This window comes from Xenopus tropicalis, chromosome 3 (assembly GCF_000004195.4).
Source record: "Xenopus tropicalis strain Nigerian chromosome 3, UCB_Xtro_10.0, whole genome shotgun sequence".
NCBI lineage: Eukaryota > Metazoa > Chordata > Amphibia > Anura > Pipidae > Xenopus > Xenopus tropicalis.
The window spans coordinates 15,899,250-15,921,202 of NC_030679.2; the positions used below are offsets into that span (position 1 = coordinate 15,899,250).

Sequence of the window (21,953 nt, forward strand, 5' to 3'; positions counted from 1 at the left end):
GCTCTTCCCTCATGAACACATTGCTGCCTTGTTTCTGAAGAAGAGGGAAGAGGCATTATATTCAAGAGGGGCGGCTGGGAGGAGGCATGTATCTTGCCTATCAATCAGATACACAAGTTAGGGGGCACTGGCAGGCGAGTGGGAGTAGGAGTGGATAAGCAAGCAGACGGAATGGGGTCTCATTTGGGGGGTTTGGTGATGCGAGCAGAAAGGGGTGCTGTTGTGTGCATGAGAGTAGGTGGAGGTTTGCTTTGGCAGAAGTAACTTTGATGCACTGGCCCCAAATTAAGGACCAAACCTTGGAGCATGGCCACAACTATAGGGAAATATGCAGCATTATGGATAAAAGGTACAGCGTTATGGGTACAAAGCACAGCGTTGAGTCGGAATTGCGTGAATAAATTGAAAATTGTGTCCAAATTGCTTAAATGAAACCTTAATCAAAGCTGTATAACCATTAAGAAAATCCCAATTAAAACATACAACTTTAACTAAATAATAATATAATTACTGACCCTAAAACCTTTTGGAGGCAACATAAACACTAACCACTAAAGCCCCTCACTTGGCCAAATATTCAACCCAAAACAGTAACCCTAAAACACAGCAGGAAAACTTTAAATACTTAACCACCACTAACCCTAAGCCCTTCGGGAAACTCCCTAAACACTTTGTGTAAAAGTATATACTGTAATGATAGTATGACAAAGGCTCTTGTGTCCTTAAATGCTGGATAAACTGTTTCCATATAGAAACCCGTGTGTTTTAGTGGTAGTCTCTAATTCACCTCTAAATTACAAAATTACTAGTTTTACCCTATTTTTGAGCTGGACTTCCTCAATGGGAAACTCTGCTCTTAAAGTAGGTATACACTGCAAGTTACTGTAAAACATGGGGCACAGGTTGGTTCTTATATATTGCAATAGGTCAACTGGGGCATAATTCAGAAGCAAAGTCAGACCCATTGACATCAGTGGTTATGTGCAAGTTAGTTTGTGTGAAAGAGGGTCCAGGCTCATTCCATAGGGAAGATTGTTCAGCGGACAGTGGACCCTATTACTAAGCTACTTTTGCTCTATACAAGGAGGTCCCTGAGATAATGCAGAAAGTTTAAGGCCCCAATTTAAAGGGCAAATCAGCATGAATCTGGGTTGGGAAACTTTGGCTTTTAGGGAGATTACTCTGCTGACTGAAGGTCAATGCAGGGTTTATATAAGGGCAATCTGGGCAGCTGCCTGGAGCTTGGAATTCCAAGAGGGCCCATGTCCAGGTAAAGGGTAGGCGGATTGGGGTGAGGCAAATTGTGGTTGAGGTTGAGACACAAACTGTGGCTGAAAGATTAATTCATCTTCCCTTGCTGGGGATATATTCTGCCCAAGGTTGCCTCACTGCCCATGAAAAACCATTTTAAAAATATACCATTTATTTTACCAAGCTGAACTGAAAAGTGGGGGGCCTAGTAGGAGACCCTGTGCATCAGGTCCCTCTGAAGATTTCTCTTTGGAGGGAGGGGGCTGGCACAGACTAGTTACGCCACAGTAAAATGTCAATATCTGCCCCTTTTAACAGGATTAAAAGTAAGCAAATGCTGAATCTAGTCACTTAACACAACTATTTAAAGGAGAACTAAACCCTAAAAATGAATATGGCTAGAAATGCTATATTTTATATACTAAACTGACTGCAATAGCCAAAAGTTTCAGCATCTCTATATTAGTAATGATATAGGTCTTTACAGTTGTCACAGGAGCTTCTCATCTTGGATTCTGTTAGAACTGTCCGGAACAGTGCACATGCTCAGTGGGCTCTAAGCAGCAGCGGTTGAGATGCTGAGCTTAGGGGTCATTACAAATTATCAAGCTGAAAATGAGGCTGGCCTATCATATAAACTGAAGCTACAGGGCTGATTATTAAATTCTGATGCTCATTGCACTGGTTGATGAGTGCTAAGGGACAGGCTTCCCTTCTTCTTCAGTGAAGGTAGTATTTTGGATCACACATCATTTGCAAAAACTCTGGGGAATTACAGCCCCAACCAATAACATTTTGGGATCCCTTGGTTTCCTAGGGCAAATCACATGTGCAGCATGCTGCCCAAGGGTATCTATTCCAGTTGAAACTATGAAGAATTTCTAGTAATCCAAAGCCACCAATCAGTATAATTAAACAAACACCTCTGGCCTTAGCCGTATCACTGATGTTGTACTGCAGAGACCTTATCCGCACACCCTAGTACTCCAAAATTATATGCCCGGTGCACACTGCTGGAGGGATCGGCACCCTCCAAAACCAGTACAACCACAAAAAAAGCAAATGGCACTCAGGGCTATAAACAAGGGAAAAACCCTTAAAATTTTATTGCGGAGGTGCAACGTTTCGGGGCGACGTGACCCCTTTATCAAGCATACCAATGAGAAGCACACATGCATCCAGTATGGTCACTATATTTAACCTACCTTCCCAAAGCTGGCGGCGTTCACTGGCTGCGTATCATTCTTCTCGCAGAAATCCAGGTAATGCATATAGAGGGCGCTTCTTGGAATACAGACTCCTTCTGCAATCTCATAGTTTTCCTCAAGCCTTAAAATGAACATTGATATTTATTTTTTTATAAAATAGAGGCAAATATCTCTACTTTTCTGTAATGGCACTGGGCTACAGCTCCCAGCAAGCTTTAAGCTTAGATAGGGTTGAATTGACCTGCCATTGTATCAGTGGGTCCAATTCTAATGGACCTCAACCAAAAATAACTCCTCAGGGCCCTTCTGCCCACTGCCTACATTTAACTGTTGTGAGTGGACCCTAAATATCAGGCTCTGTGGTAGGCAATGAATGTCAGGTACTCTGGTGGGCACTTATAATATGTTGGAGTATGATGCGTGTTGTCCAACAACATTTAGTAAAGCAACAAGTGCATTTTTTTACATGGCCACCAAATAATTATGTTTGCTTCAGTGGAGCTTATCCTTAGGTTAATGTTTTTGGAACATACTTTGCCAGGGCAAGCAGTATTACAGCTTTCTCCCCACTTCCAGCCCAAAAAGTAAGAGGGTGCCTAAAGCACAAGTCAAGCCCCTTGATGCCCACTTGATCATGGCATCTACCTGCAGCACCATTGCAGCACTCTTCCCCCTGGCACTAGACTATTCACCAAGAAACCCCCACTCACCTGCTCATTGATGGCTGGAACACAAAAAGGATTGAACTAGCAGTAGACAGAAAGACAAGGTATATATAAGGTATATATTCTGATCCTGACTGACAGGTTAATTTTGTGGGCTTGGTCACACCTCTAATCAACCAAAGTCATAGCCCATTATGCCAAAACCCCACAAGCATAGTCCCCTTGAATTGCACCTTTGCATCTCTTGGGGTTCCTGACTTGAACACCCCCTGGTTTCCCCTTATGGAATCCCTGCACAAATGTATACAGTAAAAAAAACCTTCATTTTCATGTTTATACATCCCCTTTCATTTGGTGTCTAATCATTTTAATTTCGTTGTGAATAAATGTAGATGCTTTCCAGGGTATCGTGACTTCAGAATTCCTTGGCTTTAATCAGAAGTCAGAAGAGGGCGAGAATGTGATCTCTGCCAATTAGGTGGCACCTCTCTCCCATCAAGGAACAAATGGAGCTGCTAATTATTCCTTCTTGTCGATAATGACTTTATCTCTTCTGCTTCTTTCTTTCAGTAGCCATCATTAGCCCGGCAGCCCACAAAACACTATTAAACCTGAAGGTCCTAATGATCAAAGGCCGCCCCCCCCCCCGCACTCCTTTCATTGCTATGTCCATTCCAAGACAATTCTGATACCAAATATAACTTGCGGGGGTCTATATGGCAGCTCTTTTGCTGTACATACACCATTTTCATTTGTCGGGGGCTACACGATTGGTCTGACTTCATTTATTCTGCAAGGAGTGGAATTTTAATTGAGTAAAACTTCCAATGGATCTTTTTTCCTGTATTTACTGGTTCTTTAGTTGCCAGGGTGCTGACGTTTCAGCAGTTTGGCTATGCAGATATAATTGGATGGAACTGAACAGTAGTAATGTCATAGATCAAAAAGAATAATAGAAAATAGGTGATGTTTTATTGGTATACAGTGCCACTTTCCTGATACAAATACATTTAAAGGGTCAATATACCTTTCGTTTTGTATTATTTCCTAATGGAAAGATTAAAATCTGCTGTAAAGTGCCACAGAATAAATATATTAAGCATAATAATAATACAAATAAATATTAATAATAATAATACATATTTGCTGTATGTATCCTGTGAAGGTATTATTGCCTCACCCTGCAATTTAAGCCTTGCCAAAAACTTGAATTTGATTAATTAGAGAAGATACAGCTCTAAAAGGTTAGTTCCAAACAAGGTATTCAACTACTCGTACATCCTCTGTAGACTAATTGTCTGGTCTTATTCAGAAGGAGCCGAGATATCAATATTATATAACAGTGAAGGCTGCTGCCATCAACACTAGGAATAGTGGAACTGTAAAACCCCACTTAAAGTTACTGATACCATAGCACTTTGGATATCCCATAGATTGCGGATGTAAAAGTCCATGCAGGGTTACAAAGGCAGAGGTGAACATGCAGTTGCAAGAGAGACGGACAGACATGCACCATTGGCTGCCAAGCCCTAGAGCCACCGTGGCCTGCCAGCTAGCAATGTCCAGTTCTGAAAAGCCCACCAAAATTGTCCCAGCCCTGGGCATCCAAATATCATAGAGGCAACAGCTAACTTCAAGCATGTGTTTACAGAATAGCCTATTAACTGAACTTCAAATTTCTGTTCATTGGGTCAAGCAAATGGAACCAGACCATAACTACTCATCAGTCAACATCTGGATCTTAACTTCAATGATAACAGCCTATACACGGAGTTCTGTGCCAGTCAATAAACAATATTTGGGGGTCATTTATCAACACAAATTTAATCTGGAAAGTAAAACCAATAGCAACCAATTAGATGCTTTCTTCAATTGTTCTACTTGCAGCAGGCCGAGAAAAGCTAATCACTGATTGGTTGCTATGTGTTACTGCCTAGGTGCAAATTTGCCCAGTGTTTAAAAATAACCCCCAATGTTACAATCCCAGTGTATAAAGAGCATTTACCATTGCAAAGTTGCCGGAGTAGAATGAGGCTTCGATGCTCGGTTTTCCTTTTCTTCATCTGCTGGAGGATATATAATAAAAGGGACAGACATTATCTCTTACTGAATGACACAATGTATTATAGTCCCTATATTTATTCAGAGACTGTAATAAACAAACACTAGGATGCTGATTAACAAACATACAACAAAGAAGCTAAATTGTACCACTGTTATTACCCATAGCAGCCAATCAGCAAATGTTCCATTGATTTCTATGGGCAACTGTGGTGATGGCAATGATCGGACACTGACCCATTTGCGCCCACTCGCATAGCTTTCTTACTAAGGGGCACCAAATAGGAACAAATACTTACTTTCATCATTAGAAATGTTTCCGAGGGACGTGTGGCTGGAGTACCGTTTGTTTTCGCTTTCACTTAGGCACCGCTCAATCCAACTTTCTGCAGAAAAATTCAAACGGCACGCTATAAGAACATTTCTACGTTCATCCCGGTTGGTTTAGTAATTCTATGAACTGTCCTGTGTCATTCAATCTGCCTCAGCCAAATATTCTCTTACCCAAACATTATGACAGATGCAAAAGTATTTTCTAATGAGAAGCCTGCCTTTCAGCACTGTGTCCGCCATCTTACTGCTATCTAAAGGTGTCCATACACTGTAAGATCCGCTCGTTTGGCAAGGGTGCCAAGCGAGCAGATCTTCTCCTAATATGCCCACCTACAGTTGGGCAGTATCGGGCTAATTCAATCGTTTGGCCCTAGCAGATAAGCTGCCGACTCGGTCTAAAGGACCGATATCAGCAGGTGAAATCGGCCTGTGTATGGCCACCTTAACAAAAGGAGATTGCTGTGCAATCAGTAAGACAGTATCCATCCCATGTTGCTTGACTACAGCACCAGACATGCTGTAATCCAAAATTCTTTTGTTGAAGGTGGAAATTGTATTCCAACAAAATGAGGGCAAGCCCAGGTTAAGCAGTACCAATAAGTTGACCCCCGCTGTCCAAAGTGACCCACCTCCAATCCAGTATGAATAATACTTTACAACTTACATCCCCTCACTGCTCAGTATGTGTTGCCCACTTTGCTTGTCCATTTAGTGTCCGTCTTTCATACATTCAATGAAAAATAATTGTGTCAACCTGCTTACACCGCCACATCTAATCTCTAAAACCTTCCCAAACACAGGTGGGTGAGAAAATACTGTGCCCAAGGCTAGGAAGCCAGCTTGTCTGCCCTTCTACCACCATGCTCACCACTGAACCACTACATATCGTAGCCAGTCACAAAACCCCACTACTAAACTCCTTCCATTGGTGCTCACTCAGCCGCTCCTGCCCTGGGTTGTACAGTGCTGCTTCTGTCTGGGCACACACAGGGCCACAGTTAGAGAAGACAGCAGCTGCATGTGCCAAGACCCTAGCTTCCTGCTAGTTGTGCCCTAGGCACCTACCTGCTACCTACCACTAGTTCCAGCCCTGTCCCAAAGTGAACAGCACCTACTATATCACTATAGAAAGGAGTCATTTAGAGAGATCCCAGATGCAAGTTCAAGAGTACTAAGAACACAACTGAGTGCTTATTCTAAAAGCAATTGTGTCTGAGGTCTGGCTCTCTCTACACTGGCGGTGGTGCAGAGCACAAAGTACAGGGCTCTGTCACAGCCTGCATCTGCTGGTGCACCCTAACTTGCACACAGTTTAGACACACAAGTTTGGCACTGTTAAGGGGGCAGGAATGCTTATGTGCCGCTCTGCACCCTGCCTCTCATGCATACAGTGCAGGTGCTGCTGTATTCATAAGGAGAACAGGACAATGTGTTCTGTCTTAAAGGCAGGGGTGCTGCTGCCATGAGGCGAGTGAATAGCTCTCTTTCCACTAGCGATCTGACCTGTGTCACAGCTCCTCTTGGCGGCCCACCTTAGGGTGGCCAGGGGCACAGAATTACCGCTGTTTAGAGTGCAGGGTCCTGCAGCGGTTTTTCAAGGCGTGGGGAGCAAGTGCAAAAAACATAACGGATAGTGGCCATTCTTTGCACCCTGCCCTGCACTTTATTTCACTTTTATTTTTGCTGTGTTCTTCGCATGGAAAAATTTAGATGTTGTTGGTTTTGTTTGTGACTTTCAATTTAGAAAAAATGGCTGGAACTGGCAAGGAAAATGGGCTTTATTTACTGCATAATACTCCAGCCAAATGTCATATAAATGGGCACTTAAGCAAGGGACATTGTTTCAGATACTCTGTTCTGCTCCTTTTTGTTTTATGATTTATTGCATTTCTTTATCCATTCCATTATGATGTGTGCAGCTCACAGTGACTCACCCAGCGCTTTTATCTGGTTCCCTATAAAAAGTAGCGGCAAGGTTAGCTAAGGAGAGAAACATCCGCTCAGAAGAAAAATTATAAAAACGTTGGTTTCTGATTTGGTTTTCTTTATAGGGGTTTAAAAGGATGTTATTGTTTAAATATATTTCTGTTTTGTGCACATTAAATCAATTATATATAATCTTCATCAATACTGTATTTTAAAACTATTGCAGTGTTGCTTCATTTGCCTTGCTTAGCTTTCCTATTTTATTATTTAATACTGGAAAAAGTTAAAAACCTACAAGTTTCACGTAGGGTCTGTGGTGTGCATGCTCTATTATAAAGATAACCAGAATCTCAGCTGTAAAGCAGGGCAGGGCAGGGCTGCTGCTTACAATGGTGGGTATCAGATAAGATTTGCTCTGTTCTACAGATAGCTAGAATCTCAGCCATAAACTAGGGCAGGACAGCTGCTCACAATGGGTATCAGATAGGATCTGGGCCACTGTTTCAGAATGCTCTAAGATAGCTAGAATCTCAGAATCAATGCTGGGCCTGCTTTTTGTAACAAACGAAGGGAAATGAGTATTGTACTAGTGTATTTAATGAGAATACTATCATTGTTTCCAATGATATGATTTATTCCCTTCCAATGGTAGTCTGCATTTGAAAAAAGTTATTTTAGCGGTATGTAATATATGTTTTGTTTAGCCATATCAAGGCTGTATAGTTTATCTAACAAACTATTCAGGCTCCCTTTCTCACAATATGGCATCAGTAGTTGTGGGCAACTAGAGGAAGTGCCAGAACCTAGCCAAGTAGTATTGATTACCAAAAAAATGTCACCTGAAAGCCCCACCAGCTCGCTCACCCTCCTGACCGCCACTTTCATGCTAAACACCAGTCCACATAGTCGCCCATTTACTCCCATTATTGGTCTCTGCTTAGTTTCTCTCCCTCCATTTGTGCCCCACATAAGTTGCATATAAGCCACATGCCTCTCCGCCCCCCCCCCCCCCCCAGTTCAACTGTAACATAATAGAAGGCCAACCGCAGATTATAGGTAACCTAAAACCTTGTGGAAGTCTTGTCTGAAGGAAAGCTGACTACTGCTACATTGTTTCAGTGGTACATGTAGTTAGGACTAAAGGTCCCCATACACGGGCCAATTCTAGCTGCCAATATCGGTCCCTTAGAGCTTAAATCGGCCAGATCTCGATCGGGCAGGTTAGAAAATCTAGACGGATTGGGGACGGCATTGGCTCGTTGATGCGGTCCCCGGACCGAATTTTCCTATGCCCGTTTTCTGATGTTTGATCAACCAGTCAAAAAATCATACAGGAAACTACCTATGTTAAATATTAACAAGACAGAATCCTGCCTACATTGAAGTGCAAGGGGCTCAATGGCCAAGTTTTATTATAATAAAAATACTTTTTCTGTCCCCACCATGTCTCTATCTAATAGTGAGGACTTGAAAATAATATTTTTAATGCCCCAGTGTAACTCTCCCTATGCTTAACAATGACATAAATCAATATAACTAGAGGCAAACAAAATTATTTACAAAATACCAACTTGCATAGAAGTTGGGTATTGCTGATCCAGCAGCAACGCCATGGCATAGGCATTAATGTTTTATCCCCCAGAAAAGCCATTAACAAATGGCGTGAGACATTAAGATGTATCTGTATTGCATAAAATACAGTAATTCCAGTGTAGGTAGGTACTGTGGTCAGGTATGTACATTTAAATTTGTGTAGACCTATACATTTAAATAAGACATTCATAGAACAGATGGGGGAGCAACAGAATATGGCTGATACAGTATATAGCTTTAAGAAGGGTATGGATGGCTTTTTAGCAAGTGAGGAAATACATGGTTATGGGAGATAGCTCTTAGTACAAGTTGATCCAGAGACTGGCCATCTTGGAGTCAGGAAGGAATTTTTTCACCCTCTGCAGCAAATTAGAGAGGCTTAAGATGAGGTTTTTTTGCCTTCCTCTGGATCAAGCAGTTAGGCAGGTTATATATAGGCATTATGGTTGAACATGATGGACGTATGTCTTTTTTTCAACCTAACTTACTATGTTACTATGTAGAATATGAATACAGAAATACAGTTGCATTCAAGGTTAAGATATTAGGAGACAAGAGGAAGGATGTACCTGTCCTATAGAACTTATAATCTAAACACTAAGGGGCACATTTACTAATCCACGAATCCGAATCATGAATGGGAAAAAATCGTATTGGAAACGAAAATTTGGTAAGATCGCAAATATCACGAAAATGCTTACGAAAAAATCGTATTAATCACGATAATATCGTATTGGCGATCCGAAAGTGCGCTCGTGCGTTTGTGCTTTTGTAAATGTGCCCCTAAGCCTTTAGTAATCTATAACATTAGCTGCTGAAGTTTTATGTCCCATTGAGCAAAATATACTTCCATAACAATATTGCTCAACCATAAATTACTCAAACATTTCTAAATTACAACTACTGTATGTTAGGGATGATTTCATGAAGCGACATTAGAGGGGTTATAAACCCAACAGTACCACTGTCCCACTGTGCCCTCTAGTTTTCTATGGAAGTTGCCTAATTCAGCTAACCAAAAACTTAATTATAAATGCAAAGTAATTAACCAATGAGAATTCTAATTCCCAGCATACATACAGAGATTATTGTGCCATTTTGGGGTCATTATATTACACTAGAATCAAACATGGGGACAGACTTGGTCAGTGCTAGGAAACTGTGCTAAATTCTTCCAAGTCCAAATGCAGGAACAAAGAACATGGAGCCAGATTTCCACAGATCAGATGAGATTCTCATTGGAGGATTATTTTGCATTTTAATGCAGCCAACTGCCCTAGAGAGCTTTATTGAGCAATATTGCTTTAAAAATGTAGAACTACAGCTCCTAGAATGCCTTATCCTTGATAATATGTTAAAGCATGCTGGGATTTGTAGCCCAACAACAACTGAGTAACCATTATGTATGCCCTTTGATGTTTGATTACAGTGTAATATTAACAAAGCAAATAATTGCACAGGAATCTCCCTATTTTAGATTGCTGCTCTTATTGGAAAATCCCAAACAGCATAGATACTGGCACAGTAAGGGAATAATAAACAGGTAAAACCTGCACGTATATATTTAGTGCAACACAGTAACGTTTCGGGGTGAACCCCTTCGTCAGACCCTTTACCTTATTGGAAAATCCACATTTTGATGTAATTAGGCTTTGGGCTGTCTTTGTGGAAGAGCTTAGAAATACAAAAGGGGAGCGTATATGGAGGGTTCATGTATAATTTAAAGTTGGGTTCTAATTATTGTAGATAGTGCTTTGTGCCTCTGAGATGGCTGGGTTAAATGATAAGGATTTCATTAGAAACTAATACACAAAATAACCATGTGGTGACCCTCAAACCCAGTGCAAGGAAGACTCTTGTAGTTGTACGCAGTAGTGAGGGGCAAGAGAAACACTGAGACTGCACTGAGAGGTTGCCCCTATAAAAGCCTATACAATGAACAGTAAGTGGCAGAGGAGAGTCTGGTTTTAATTGAGTGAAGAAGCCTACAGAGAGGGGAAGGTGAGCCATCAAGTACAACTTGAGAATATGAAGAGGGTATGGATAAAAGGGAAGAAGTGGTATAAGTGGAACCAGGGAATACTGCCTGGATCGTCCCGGTCAAGTACAGAATAAATGCAGCCAAAAATGTATTACTCAATATATTCACATTTAACATTTTAATACAGTTGAAATTTTGCTCAGTCTTAGCCAAAAAATCAATATGGCAGCTCCCATTTATGCATATAGATGCAAATAGCTATATGGATAATTTTTTTGTCTGGCCCTACAGCTTCAGTGTTCTGGATACTTTGGTTAGAATGTCTTCAACTGTCCCTAAACAAGGTCTTAATGCAAAAGCCAGGGCAAAATGTTCCAGTTCTAGTAACCCATAGCTACTATTCGGAAAGCAGAATACGTTGGTTTGCTGTTTAGTTGCTATGGGTTACTAGATGTGGAGAATACTTTGTTCCTAAATTTACATTACTATAAAGGATATATACCTTCCATAACAGTGTTGCTCAAGCATTGGTTGTCCAAATATTGCTAGGCACACCCAGCACACTCTAAAGTATTACTTTGTTATTGGGGACAAAAACTTTACAAACAATCTAAGGTCAGGTAATCTTTGGACCCAAAGAGATACAAATGCAATGATCCTTAAAGGGACAGATAATAAAGACCCCCAACATACTTGTTTGCAGCCTCAAACAATAGCAGTTATTGGTAGGAGTAAAGAGGCATAGCAGGGCAACATAGCAGCACTTGAGTAAGATGCTAACAGTAGGGTAACATGGCACAGTAGGAAGAGATGGATACAGTAGGGAAAAAGGGCACAGTAAGGAGAGATAGATACAGTAGGGCAACAGGGCACAGTAGGGAGAGATGGATACAGTAGGGCAACAGGGCACAGTAGGGAGAGATGGATACAGTAGGGCAACAGAGCACAGTAGGAAGAGATGGATACAGTAGGGCAACAGGGCACAGTAGGGAGAGATGGATACAGTAGGGCAACAGGGCACAGTATGGAGAGATGGATACAGTAGGGCAACAGGGCACAGTAGGGAGAGATGGATACAGTAGGGCAACAGGGCACAGTAGTGAGAGATGGATACAGTAGGGCAACAGGGCACAGTAGGGAGAGATGGATACAGTAGGGCAACAGGGACAAGTAGTTTAAAAAGATGGCATGGGTATGTAAAAATGCCAAGAGTAGGCAAAGATAGCAACATTGTGGTAAGTGGGCAAAAGTAGGGCAACATGGTGACAGTAAGGGAAGATGGACACAGCAGGGCAATATAGCAACCATATGGAAAGATGGCAAGGGTAAGTCAAACAGCAACAGTAAACAGCAAAATGGTAACAGTAGGGCAAGATTGGGACAGCAAAAGGTGTGTGTGTAGAGATGACAAGAGTAAGGCAAGATGGCAAGGACAGGGCAAGACAGCATGGTAAGCAACTCAGATTGTAAGCTCTATGGGGCAGGGACCTCCTTCCTACTGTGTCTCATACCACATGGCACTTATATATATATATATATGTATTTATTGTATTTATTTATTATATCACTTGTCCTCCCTGTGTGTAATTTTGTATTCTGTAAGACTGTACAGCGCTGCGTACCCTTGTGGCGCTTTATAGATAAAGTTATACATACATATATACATACATACATGGTAAGATGACAAGAGCAGGGCAAGACAGCAAGAGTAGGGCCCTATGGGGATAGTAAGACAAGATGACAAGAGTAGGGCAAGGCAACAACATTATGGTGCTATGGTGACAGTAGGACAAGATGGCATGGGTAAAGCAAGATAAAGACAGCAAGTTAAGATGGCAACAGTATACAAAGATGGCAAGTATAGGGCAAGACAGTGACAGTAGGGCAAGATGGCAGCAGTGGAGGAAGGTAATGATGGTTAGACAAGATGGTGACAGTAGAGCAAGATGGCAATAGTAACACTTTATATCAATACTGCAAAGCATACAATCTCTAACTCTTACAGAGTTACTATGAGTTGTAGTTCAGCAACAGGTGAAGGACCACAACTTGTACCTCCTACTCCATACAAATAATGGCGACTGAAAAGTCAGTTTTACCCTGGGCCTCACCATCACCAATGGCAGACAGAAACTGAACTACAAAGTAACAAACTTGGGGCTAATGGAATGAACATAAAATGTTCTGAACCAGAGCTCAGGAATTAGTGGAATTTGAACCATTAAAATCTAACAAAGAAATCAGTAAGGGGCGGGAATGGAGGAGGTGATGAACTGCCAATTGCAAGGTCGGGAGAAATAAAAAGAGAGAATAAGGGGCGAGAGAGGGTGGAGAGCACTGTGGGTGGATTTTGGAATTAACTCCAGATATAAAACTCTGTAGGAAGTCACAAGGCTGCACATCTGAGGGGCAGTAAATCTAGTGCTGAGTGAATGGCTGACCTGAGTTTGCTTTTGTCCTCCGTGCTTTTATTGAATATATCAGCATTTTACCCTTTAAATCCAACAACCAGTATCATTAACCCACTTACTATACTGATTCTACTCCCAGGATTTGTTCTGCTAATGTATTGCACACAAACCCCACACACGGTGCCCTGAACGGCAAAGCTTGTGCCACCTTGTGCAGTCATAGCACACCCTATTGGGTTTATTTAATGTTTATATGATTTTTAGTAGAGTTAAGATATGGAGATCCAAATTACGGAAAGATCCCTTACCCGGAAAACCCCAGGTCCCGAGCATTCTGGATAACAGGTCCCAAACCTGTATCTCTATGTACAGGCTATAAGCAAACTTAGGGGGCTGTTCCTGCTGAATTGTGCTTAGTACAGGGGAATCCCTATGCTGCCATAGTTTTATGGTATCTCTCTATACAGGCTATGAGCAAACTTAGGGGGCTGTTCCTGCTAAATTGTGCTTAGTACAGGGAAATCCCTATGCTGCCATAGTTTTATGGTATCTCTCTGTACAGGCTATGCGCAAACTTAAGAGACAGTTTCTGCTGATTTGTGCTTGTACAAGGGATGCTGGGAAAGTATTTTGGCATCTTTCTGTACAGTTTATAAGTGGCTGACCCTGCTATAGTGTATTTTCTTCCTGGCCACTGTTCAACAGTTTACTGAGCAAATTACATCAAAACATGGCCCCTGGATTTCGTATGATTTTCGGACCATGTGTGGGCTCCAAATTATCACGCTGATAATTTTCATACCATGGCGATTGGTCAATTAGTCGATTGGACAGGTTAGTAAATTTCGGTCAGATAGCAATAAAATCTGTGCATGTATTGTGTCTGCCGATATTTTTGGGGGACTTACAATGAAAGTCACTTTCGTATGATGCCAACTATTTCATGTTCAAAACATCCTCTAATTTATTTTTTATTTTAATTATGTAGGACTTTATCCTACAGTTTCAGTCTAAATGTTAGTTTTAGATTGTTGCAGGTGCAGGTGCTTGTATATAAATATTGCCCTGCAATCAGTGGTTAGTATCTATGTACGTCAGTTTGAATTTTTTTTTAAAACTAAAGTCTCCCAGATATTGCTGGACTACAACTCCCAAATTCTTCACCATATAACCAAGTATGTTTTGAGTCAAAGTACAGCAACATCTGGGGACTCTGGGTTAAGAAACTGGGAGTTAGAAAGTTACTGCTAAGCATCTATAAATTATTTAACAAAATTGTGACATATTTTTTGCATTAGGTATTGTTATTATTACATTTCCCATTTGTCTTCACTGGAGATCAACAGCTCAAATCCAGAACCTATTTTTCCTTTCTGACAATAAAGGCATCTATTGAAACAGGCAGCCCTCTACCTGCTATAAACAACCATATCCCAGCAATCTCCACCAGCCAGTAAATCTCTGTACACTATATAACATCTGGAGCATAAATGTAATATATAGGTCAGGAACGCCTCATCCTCCACCCCAAAATTTTTTTGGGCATAAACATTAACGCAAGATTTCCAAATCTTCAAGTTTATGTAAACATTATGTTATTGCAAATGAGAATATTTTTTCCCAAATGAAAAAAATTGAGGAAAAAAATGGTTCCCTAATTGAAAAGTCAAGTTCCATGCAATTCTTTTGTGAAAATTTGCGTTTTTTTCTGCTAGTTCAAAACACTTTGATATTAAAATGTTCGCCTGCTCTATGGTGACCAAAAATGTATCATGATTCTGAATGTAAAAGTCACCGGATATCTCTCTGTGGAAAATTAATATAAAAGTCATGTGTAGGGAAGTCTTTAAAAATTTTAACCCAGTGGAAAAAAGTGAAAAGGTTTGAGACATATTTTTAATGGAATTTAATCAATCTGCCCACTAATGAAATTCCCACTTGGAACCTTGATGAGTAAAAAAAACTGGACTGTTAAATGATAAGGTCCCTGAAGCCTCTTCAGATAAGAAGACTCAAGCATCTTACATTTTACATGAGGAAGTCCTTGCCATCTTGTTGGTGAATTTGTAGGCAAATATAAGAATTAATATTGTTTGTTCCCCATAAAATCAGCAACTTGTATTTTCTCCTTGGCCAATCTGACTAATACTTTAGTTTTTGAGAAGCCTACTTCTGGATCAGCAGAAACTGTATGTTTGGGAGGCCTAATGTATACGTATTTGACTATGTTACTATCTCCTGAGAGCACTTTGCTCCTTATGGGGAGAACCTCTATTAGAAACCTTACTGCAGTTCTGATCATGGAGAACACCAATATTGCTTAGAAAATGTATACAGCATAGCATCAGGCAGTGCTTAACATGACCATTGTGACAATTGTAATTGCAGCCCCCCGTAATCCTGCATCATGTTCGGACACGCATGCTCAATTGGATCCAGTTCTCTAACATTCAATCCCTTTTGTTGGCCTGTGATTCCTCAAAGAAACCACTCGCTTGGTGTTCTTTAGCACAAAACTGCTAACTCATAATATTTTGCTGTTGCTGATCTGTTTCCTCCACAATGGTGTCCATGGTAACATACCAAGGGCATGTTACTATGGAAACCACTCCTTCCAAACTTTAGCTCCAACTTCAAGTCAAGTCGCTTTTTGATAAAAAAAAGTGGTAAAAAACACATTCTGTGATAACGTCAACACTTCTACAGATAAGGATTTATGGGTAAAAAAATATATATTTTTATATTAAATTTATAAAATTATATTTCTATAATACAATATGTATATATATATTAAACGTATTAAATACAATATAGTCAGAGGAAGAAATGAGAGATTAAATTGCGGAGAAGAATTATGGAACTAAAAAAGATGTATTCTTATTATTTTTCTAAGTGTATAAACTGCCTTAAGATGAACAAAACATTTTTATAAAGCTGAGGTTTCTTCTTAGTGCATTTTGAGGATTTTTCAAATAACTTTTTACAATTTTAATTAAATTTGGAATATATTTCTTTCTCTTTTTGTTACATACCTGCTACTATTTGAGCAAACGTTAGATCTCAATGCATTACCATTAATTACAAGCAAGGATTAATTATACAAAGAAATATGTTAAGTGACCTTCAAATAAAGATGATCAAGATGATTATCCATCCTGCTGGGAGCTAGTCAACCAGAAGCCAAGATACTTGTTGCTCCCTTATAAATTCCAATTGTACTTTCTTTTAGAATATGATAGCTGCATAGGTAATAAATATATAGATGCACAGAGATAGATCATAAGGTCCTTTATGCACAACCACTAGGCCACTTTTTAATATGAAAAAATTATCCATGTTTAAAAAACAACGAGCAACAGGTCAAAATATCATTTGACATTTTATCTTTCATTTACTTTCTGACAGACTTGAATAAAAAAAATTAAGCCACTAATTGACAAGGAGCAGACCGAATTATAACGATAAATATTTTTAAACATATGTTAACATAGGTATTAGGATAATCCTTAGTGGATTAACAGCTAAAGCCACCATAATTAATACGTAGGCTTCAAATTTTTATCTTTCAAATCAAATTACTAGCCTGGATGTAATATTCTTCAATAAATGACAGTTAGTACCTTTTTCCAAGGAGGGATATTTAATACTGTAATACTGAAATATTTTTTTCATACGCTTCTAGGATGGGATCAATTATTTCTAATACTGCTTTAAGCTCTATACATTACCCACGGCCCATAAAAGAAAAGCCTGGAACTAATGCTTGTTGCAAATCTACTTAGTTTTAGCTCAATGGCTTAATGTGCTTAAGAACTTAAAAACAGTTCTAAAATACATTTGGTTGACACAAATTAACATGTAACTTTAAAAAAATAACTTTAAAACGTAAAAAAAAAAAAAAAAAATGAAAAGCAATATAAATATTTCTTATTTCTCTGATGCCTTTTAAATAAAAAATCTTTTATATTATAGAGCTAGGAAACTTAGAAAGATTCAAAGTAAATTCTCATAAAAATTAAGTGAAATCTAGGATTTATTATATGAGTGAGTTTTAGTATAAATTGAAGCTAGTAATGTCTTTCCCTGGATAGAAGTGTTCACTGAATTAGTATCAATTCCGAAGCAGTCCAAGTGTGCTATATCTGATTATCCCTACACCTATCCTCCTGTGAATTTCCTTTAGCCAACATAATGTCTAGACTTCATTCAACCCTTCAAGTTAAAATTACATTTATTATTGTAGTTTTTAATATAATATTCATGAACTGATATAAAAAATAAATACAGAACTTTAAAAAAATTATTTATAAACACCTGACATTTGGGGCCATTGATGTAGAGTTAGTCCTTCAAAGGAAGACCTACTATAATTTTTCTTAAGACCTACTTTTAATGCATTTGTAGAAGTTCTATCTCTAAGCATATCAGCAGTTGAGATATTTGGGAAAGTGTGGGGGGAGGCTGATATAAATCCCCAGCCTTTGATAATGATGGGATGTAAATTGGGCTAATTACATCCTAGAGAACTCCATGGGACATTTGTAAATGGATTGGGTTAAAAAACACTATGTCCACCTGCTGCCTTCTTCCCCCAGGAGAACTTATCCCTCACTGATCTCAGACTCTCTTTTTCCACCATGAGGCTTTATGTTTTATGTATAAACATATAAACTTACAGCTCTAAAATCTATCAAGAACATGTGGCTTTAAAAAATGCCAAAAAAACCCAGAAACGTGCATCTTTATATCTATTGAGAATTTAAGTAAACTGAAAGAACTTCAGGGAACTTCTTAGTATTGATGCATAATTATTTACATGCACACACATTTTGCTCTTGTCTATAGATCATTTAATACAGGGTTGGTCTCTAGGGGTACAACAACTTAAAGGAGCAACATGACATATAAGAATTGAATGCAAAAGGACTAACCTGTAGAATCCATGTCAGGCTGTTCCAGTAAGCCACAATGCATGCTCTTCCCATATGCAGTATAGGACAGCACAATCCTTAGGATGGGACACCCCCCCTTAATCTCAGCAGTGTTGTAGTGAATGGAACAAGGAGGAAAAAATGGGCACAGTAAATCCAGCAGGGCAGAGCCAGACGAGTCACAATGTTTGCGGATGTTTCATGGGAAAAAACATCATTTTATAGGAGCCCTGATGGGATACATGTCATTGATAGGCCAAGCTGACTGATGAATGGCTGCTAGTTAGATTGGGATGTGGCAAGACTCAATGTGAAGCCCATTGTGATCCTGCTTTGAATAAGAAAAGGTCTCCTCTGAAAGGGGGGGGGGGGGGGTTATATCTACGCAATCCCAGCACTTTGACCCCCCCCCCCTTTTGTATTAAAAATAACTTATTTCTTTAAATATTATTCTTTAAACTTCCAAAAGAGGAACCCTACATCCTAATGTGCTCTTTACAACTGCAAAACTGTTTCACATGCTTAAACCATTCACCAAAACCGGAGGGACTGACAGAACAAATACACTTATAATGCCCCTTAAAAAATTGAATTTTTCCCGTGTTTTCTCCTTCTTTGTCCCCCATTTTTCTTCCATTTTTTTTCTTTATTTAATCTATACACCCACACTTTTAAACTGCTGCAGAAACTGTAAACTGCTGGAAGGTAATTTACAAAAAAAAAAAAAAGGTAAAAAAAATCAGGGAATTTCTGCAGACTGATCAAACATTCCATGGGGCTAATTACAAATGCAGAACACAGACTCTTTACAAAGTTTAACACCCCCCCCCCCCCTTTGGATTTATTTTTTTCTTTTATTGTCGGAAAAAGAAACTTTTTGCACAATTAAAGAAGGAATTCTGAACGGTTTGACAATGCTGTGGAATTTAAATTTTATTTTTTGTTTTTTTTCTGCTTGGTTTGAGGTTAGAGGAATAAATGTGCCAGAGGAAGGAGCTGAGCTTTGGACTATAAAAAAAAAACGTGGCTGTATTTTTTGGGGAAGGAAAAGCTTCTGTGATTAGAATATGAATGGGTCTCCAACAGAGTCAGAGAAAGAGGATTACAGCTGAATTTCTTTGAGCATGGATAGAGGCAAGTCTCCCTTCTCCACAAACAGCTACTATAATCAGCGCAGCAGAGGAAGCTGGGCATTTCTTACTTTACATCCATCTAATGCTTTTATACAACTAATATATATATGTATTTCATAGCATTATACTACATATCATGCTGTCATTTATTTTTGTAGGTATTTATTTTTGCACTTCCATACACATATACATGTTAATATAAAACATATTATGGCCTATGGTGTAAATCACGACTGTCCTGCGTGTAGCTGCAATGTGGCTTGTTGCCTTACAAGCAATATATACAGTGAGGAACATAAGTATTTGAACACCCTGTGATTTTGCAAGTTCTCCCACTTAGAAATCATGGAGGGGTCTGAAATTCACATTGTAGGTGCATTCCCACTGTGAGAGACAGCATTTAAAAAAAAATCAGGAAATCTCATATGTATGATTTTTAAAGAATGTATTTGTATTGCACTGCTGCACATAAGTATTTGAACACCTTAGAAAATCAGTGTTAATATTTGGTACAGAAGCCTTTGTTTGCAATTACAGAGGTCAAACGTTACCTGTAGTTCTTGACCAGGTTTTCACACACTGCAACAGGGATTTTGGCTCACTCCTCCACACAGATCTCCTCTAGATCTGTCAGGTTTCGGGGCTGTCACTGAGCAACACAGAGTTTCAGCTCCCTCCAAAGATTTTCTATTAGATTTAGGTCTGGAGACAGGCTAGGCCACTCCAGAACCTTGATATGCCTCTTACAGAGCCACTCCTTGGTTATCCTGGAAGACCCAGCCACGACCCATCTTCAATGCTCTGAAGGAAGGAGGTTGTTGCTCAAAATCTTACAATACATGGCCCCATTCATCCTCTCCTTAATACAGTGCAGTCATCCTGTCCCCTGTGCAGAAAGGCACCCCCAAAGCATGATGTTACCGCCCCCATGCTTCACAGTAGGGATGGTGTTCTTGGGATGCAACTCATCCCTATTTTTTCTCCAGTGGAGTAGAGGTGGACTTTTTAAAGGCAGAGTAACAGGTCTTTGAGAGACAGAATTCTTGCTGATTGCCAGGTGTTCAAATACTTATGTGCAGCAGTGCAATACAAATACATTCTTTAAAAATCATACAATGTGATTTCCTGATTTTTTTTTTTTAAATCCTGTCTCTTACAGTGGAAATGCAATGTGAATTTCAGACCCCTCCATGATTTCTAAGTGGGAGAACTTGCAAAATCGCAGGGTGTTCAAATACTTATGTTCCTCACTGTATATACACACACACAAAAAGTTGCAAGCACCATAGCTACAAAACCATAATGTTACAGTCTGCTTGTGTTCTGTATCAGTTGCCCAATAAAAAAACAGGTTGAGTCCATCAATCAATCAATCCAGTCAGACAGCTATTATCCAACATCCATCTATCTCTCTGGCAATCGGTCTATCATACATAAGGCTCAAGGCACATTTTTAAATATAGCAGTCACCTTGGTGAGAACCAGAGCTGGCTACAACCCTAACGCTATCATGTAATAAGGAACCACCTGCCAATATCATAAGCAGCACGTCCAAGGGGGGGGGGGGGGGATCTTGCTTTTGCATTCCTGAGCAATCTGTGTAATTGGTACCTGTTCTATTTGAATGTATGCAGGCAGGCAAGACTTATTTTTGCCAATGCAGTTCTTCCCAATAGGACCACAGAAATCAAAATTCTACATCTGCCATGCGTCCAAAGCTAGGTGTACATATTAAGATCCTCGAGTTTTGTGACATTGCTAAATGAGCAGATCTTAAATATATTTGGCCACCAAAACGCTGGATCAAATTGTGGTGTTGCTATCCTTTGGCCCCAACAATCGGATCATAATGGGGGGGCCTACAGCAACCCATTGGGAGAGGTTCACATCAGCTTGTGCATGTTGTCCATTTTCTCTGTAATAATAAAACAGTACCTGTACTTGATCCCAACTAAGATATAATTACCCCTTATTGGGGGCAGAACAATCCTATTGGGTTTATTTCATGTTTAAATGATTCCATTTTCTCTGTAATAATAAAACAGTACCTGTACTTGATCCCAACTAAGATATAATTACCCCTTATTGAGGGCAGAACAATCCTATTGGGTTTAATTAATGTTTTATTGATTTCTTAGTAGATTTAAGGTATGAAGATCCAAATTACGGAAAGACCCCTTATCCGGAATACCCTTGGCCCCAAGCATTCTGGATAACAGGTCCTATACCTGTATTATAATGTTGGAAAAAGTCAATAAAACATTTAAGTTTAAAAAAAAATATCATTGGGGCAGTCTGTCAGAAGGGCATCTTACAAGGGCCAATAAGCCCCAAATCTCCTACATTCATAAACCCCTTTTCAAAACAAGCATTGCGGGTGCTAGAAGAATTTTCAATCCTTGGTCATCTGGCTGTTATCTAACATAGGGAGGCTGCTGTGCAGTCTTGGGTTGGTGATAT

General features: G+C 39.6%; 1 protein-coding gene across 4 annotated transcripts in view; it reads right to left on the minus strand.

The window, feature by feature from the left end:
- Positions 1-18,729, minus strand: part of rfx4 (regulatory factor X4) — a 45,219-nt gene extending 26,490 nt beyond the window's left edge. For 3 of the 4 annotated variants that reach the window (XM_031898692.1, XM_031898693.1, XM_031898690.1), the window contains exons 1-4: positions 18,361-18,729; positions 5,485-5,571; positions 5,130-5,190; positions 2,457-2,580 (exon numbers count right to left, since the gene is read on the minus strand). In XM_031898692.1, the coding sequence (XP_031754552.1) occupies positions 2,457-2,580; positions 5,130-5,190; positions 5,485-5,571; positions 18,361-18,403 (315 nt within the window). In that variant the 5' untranslated portion in view covers positions 18,404-18,729. The remainder of the gene's footprint in view (positions 1-2,456; positions 2,581-5,129; positions 5,191-5,484; positions 5,572-18,360) is intronic. The other variant, XM_031898691.1, reaches the window with a different exon arrangement.
- Positions 18,730-21,953: the final 3,224 nt, after the last annotated feature.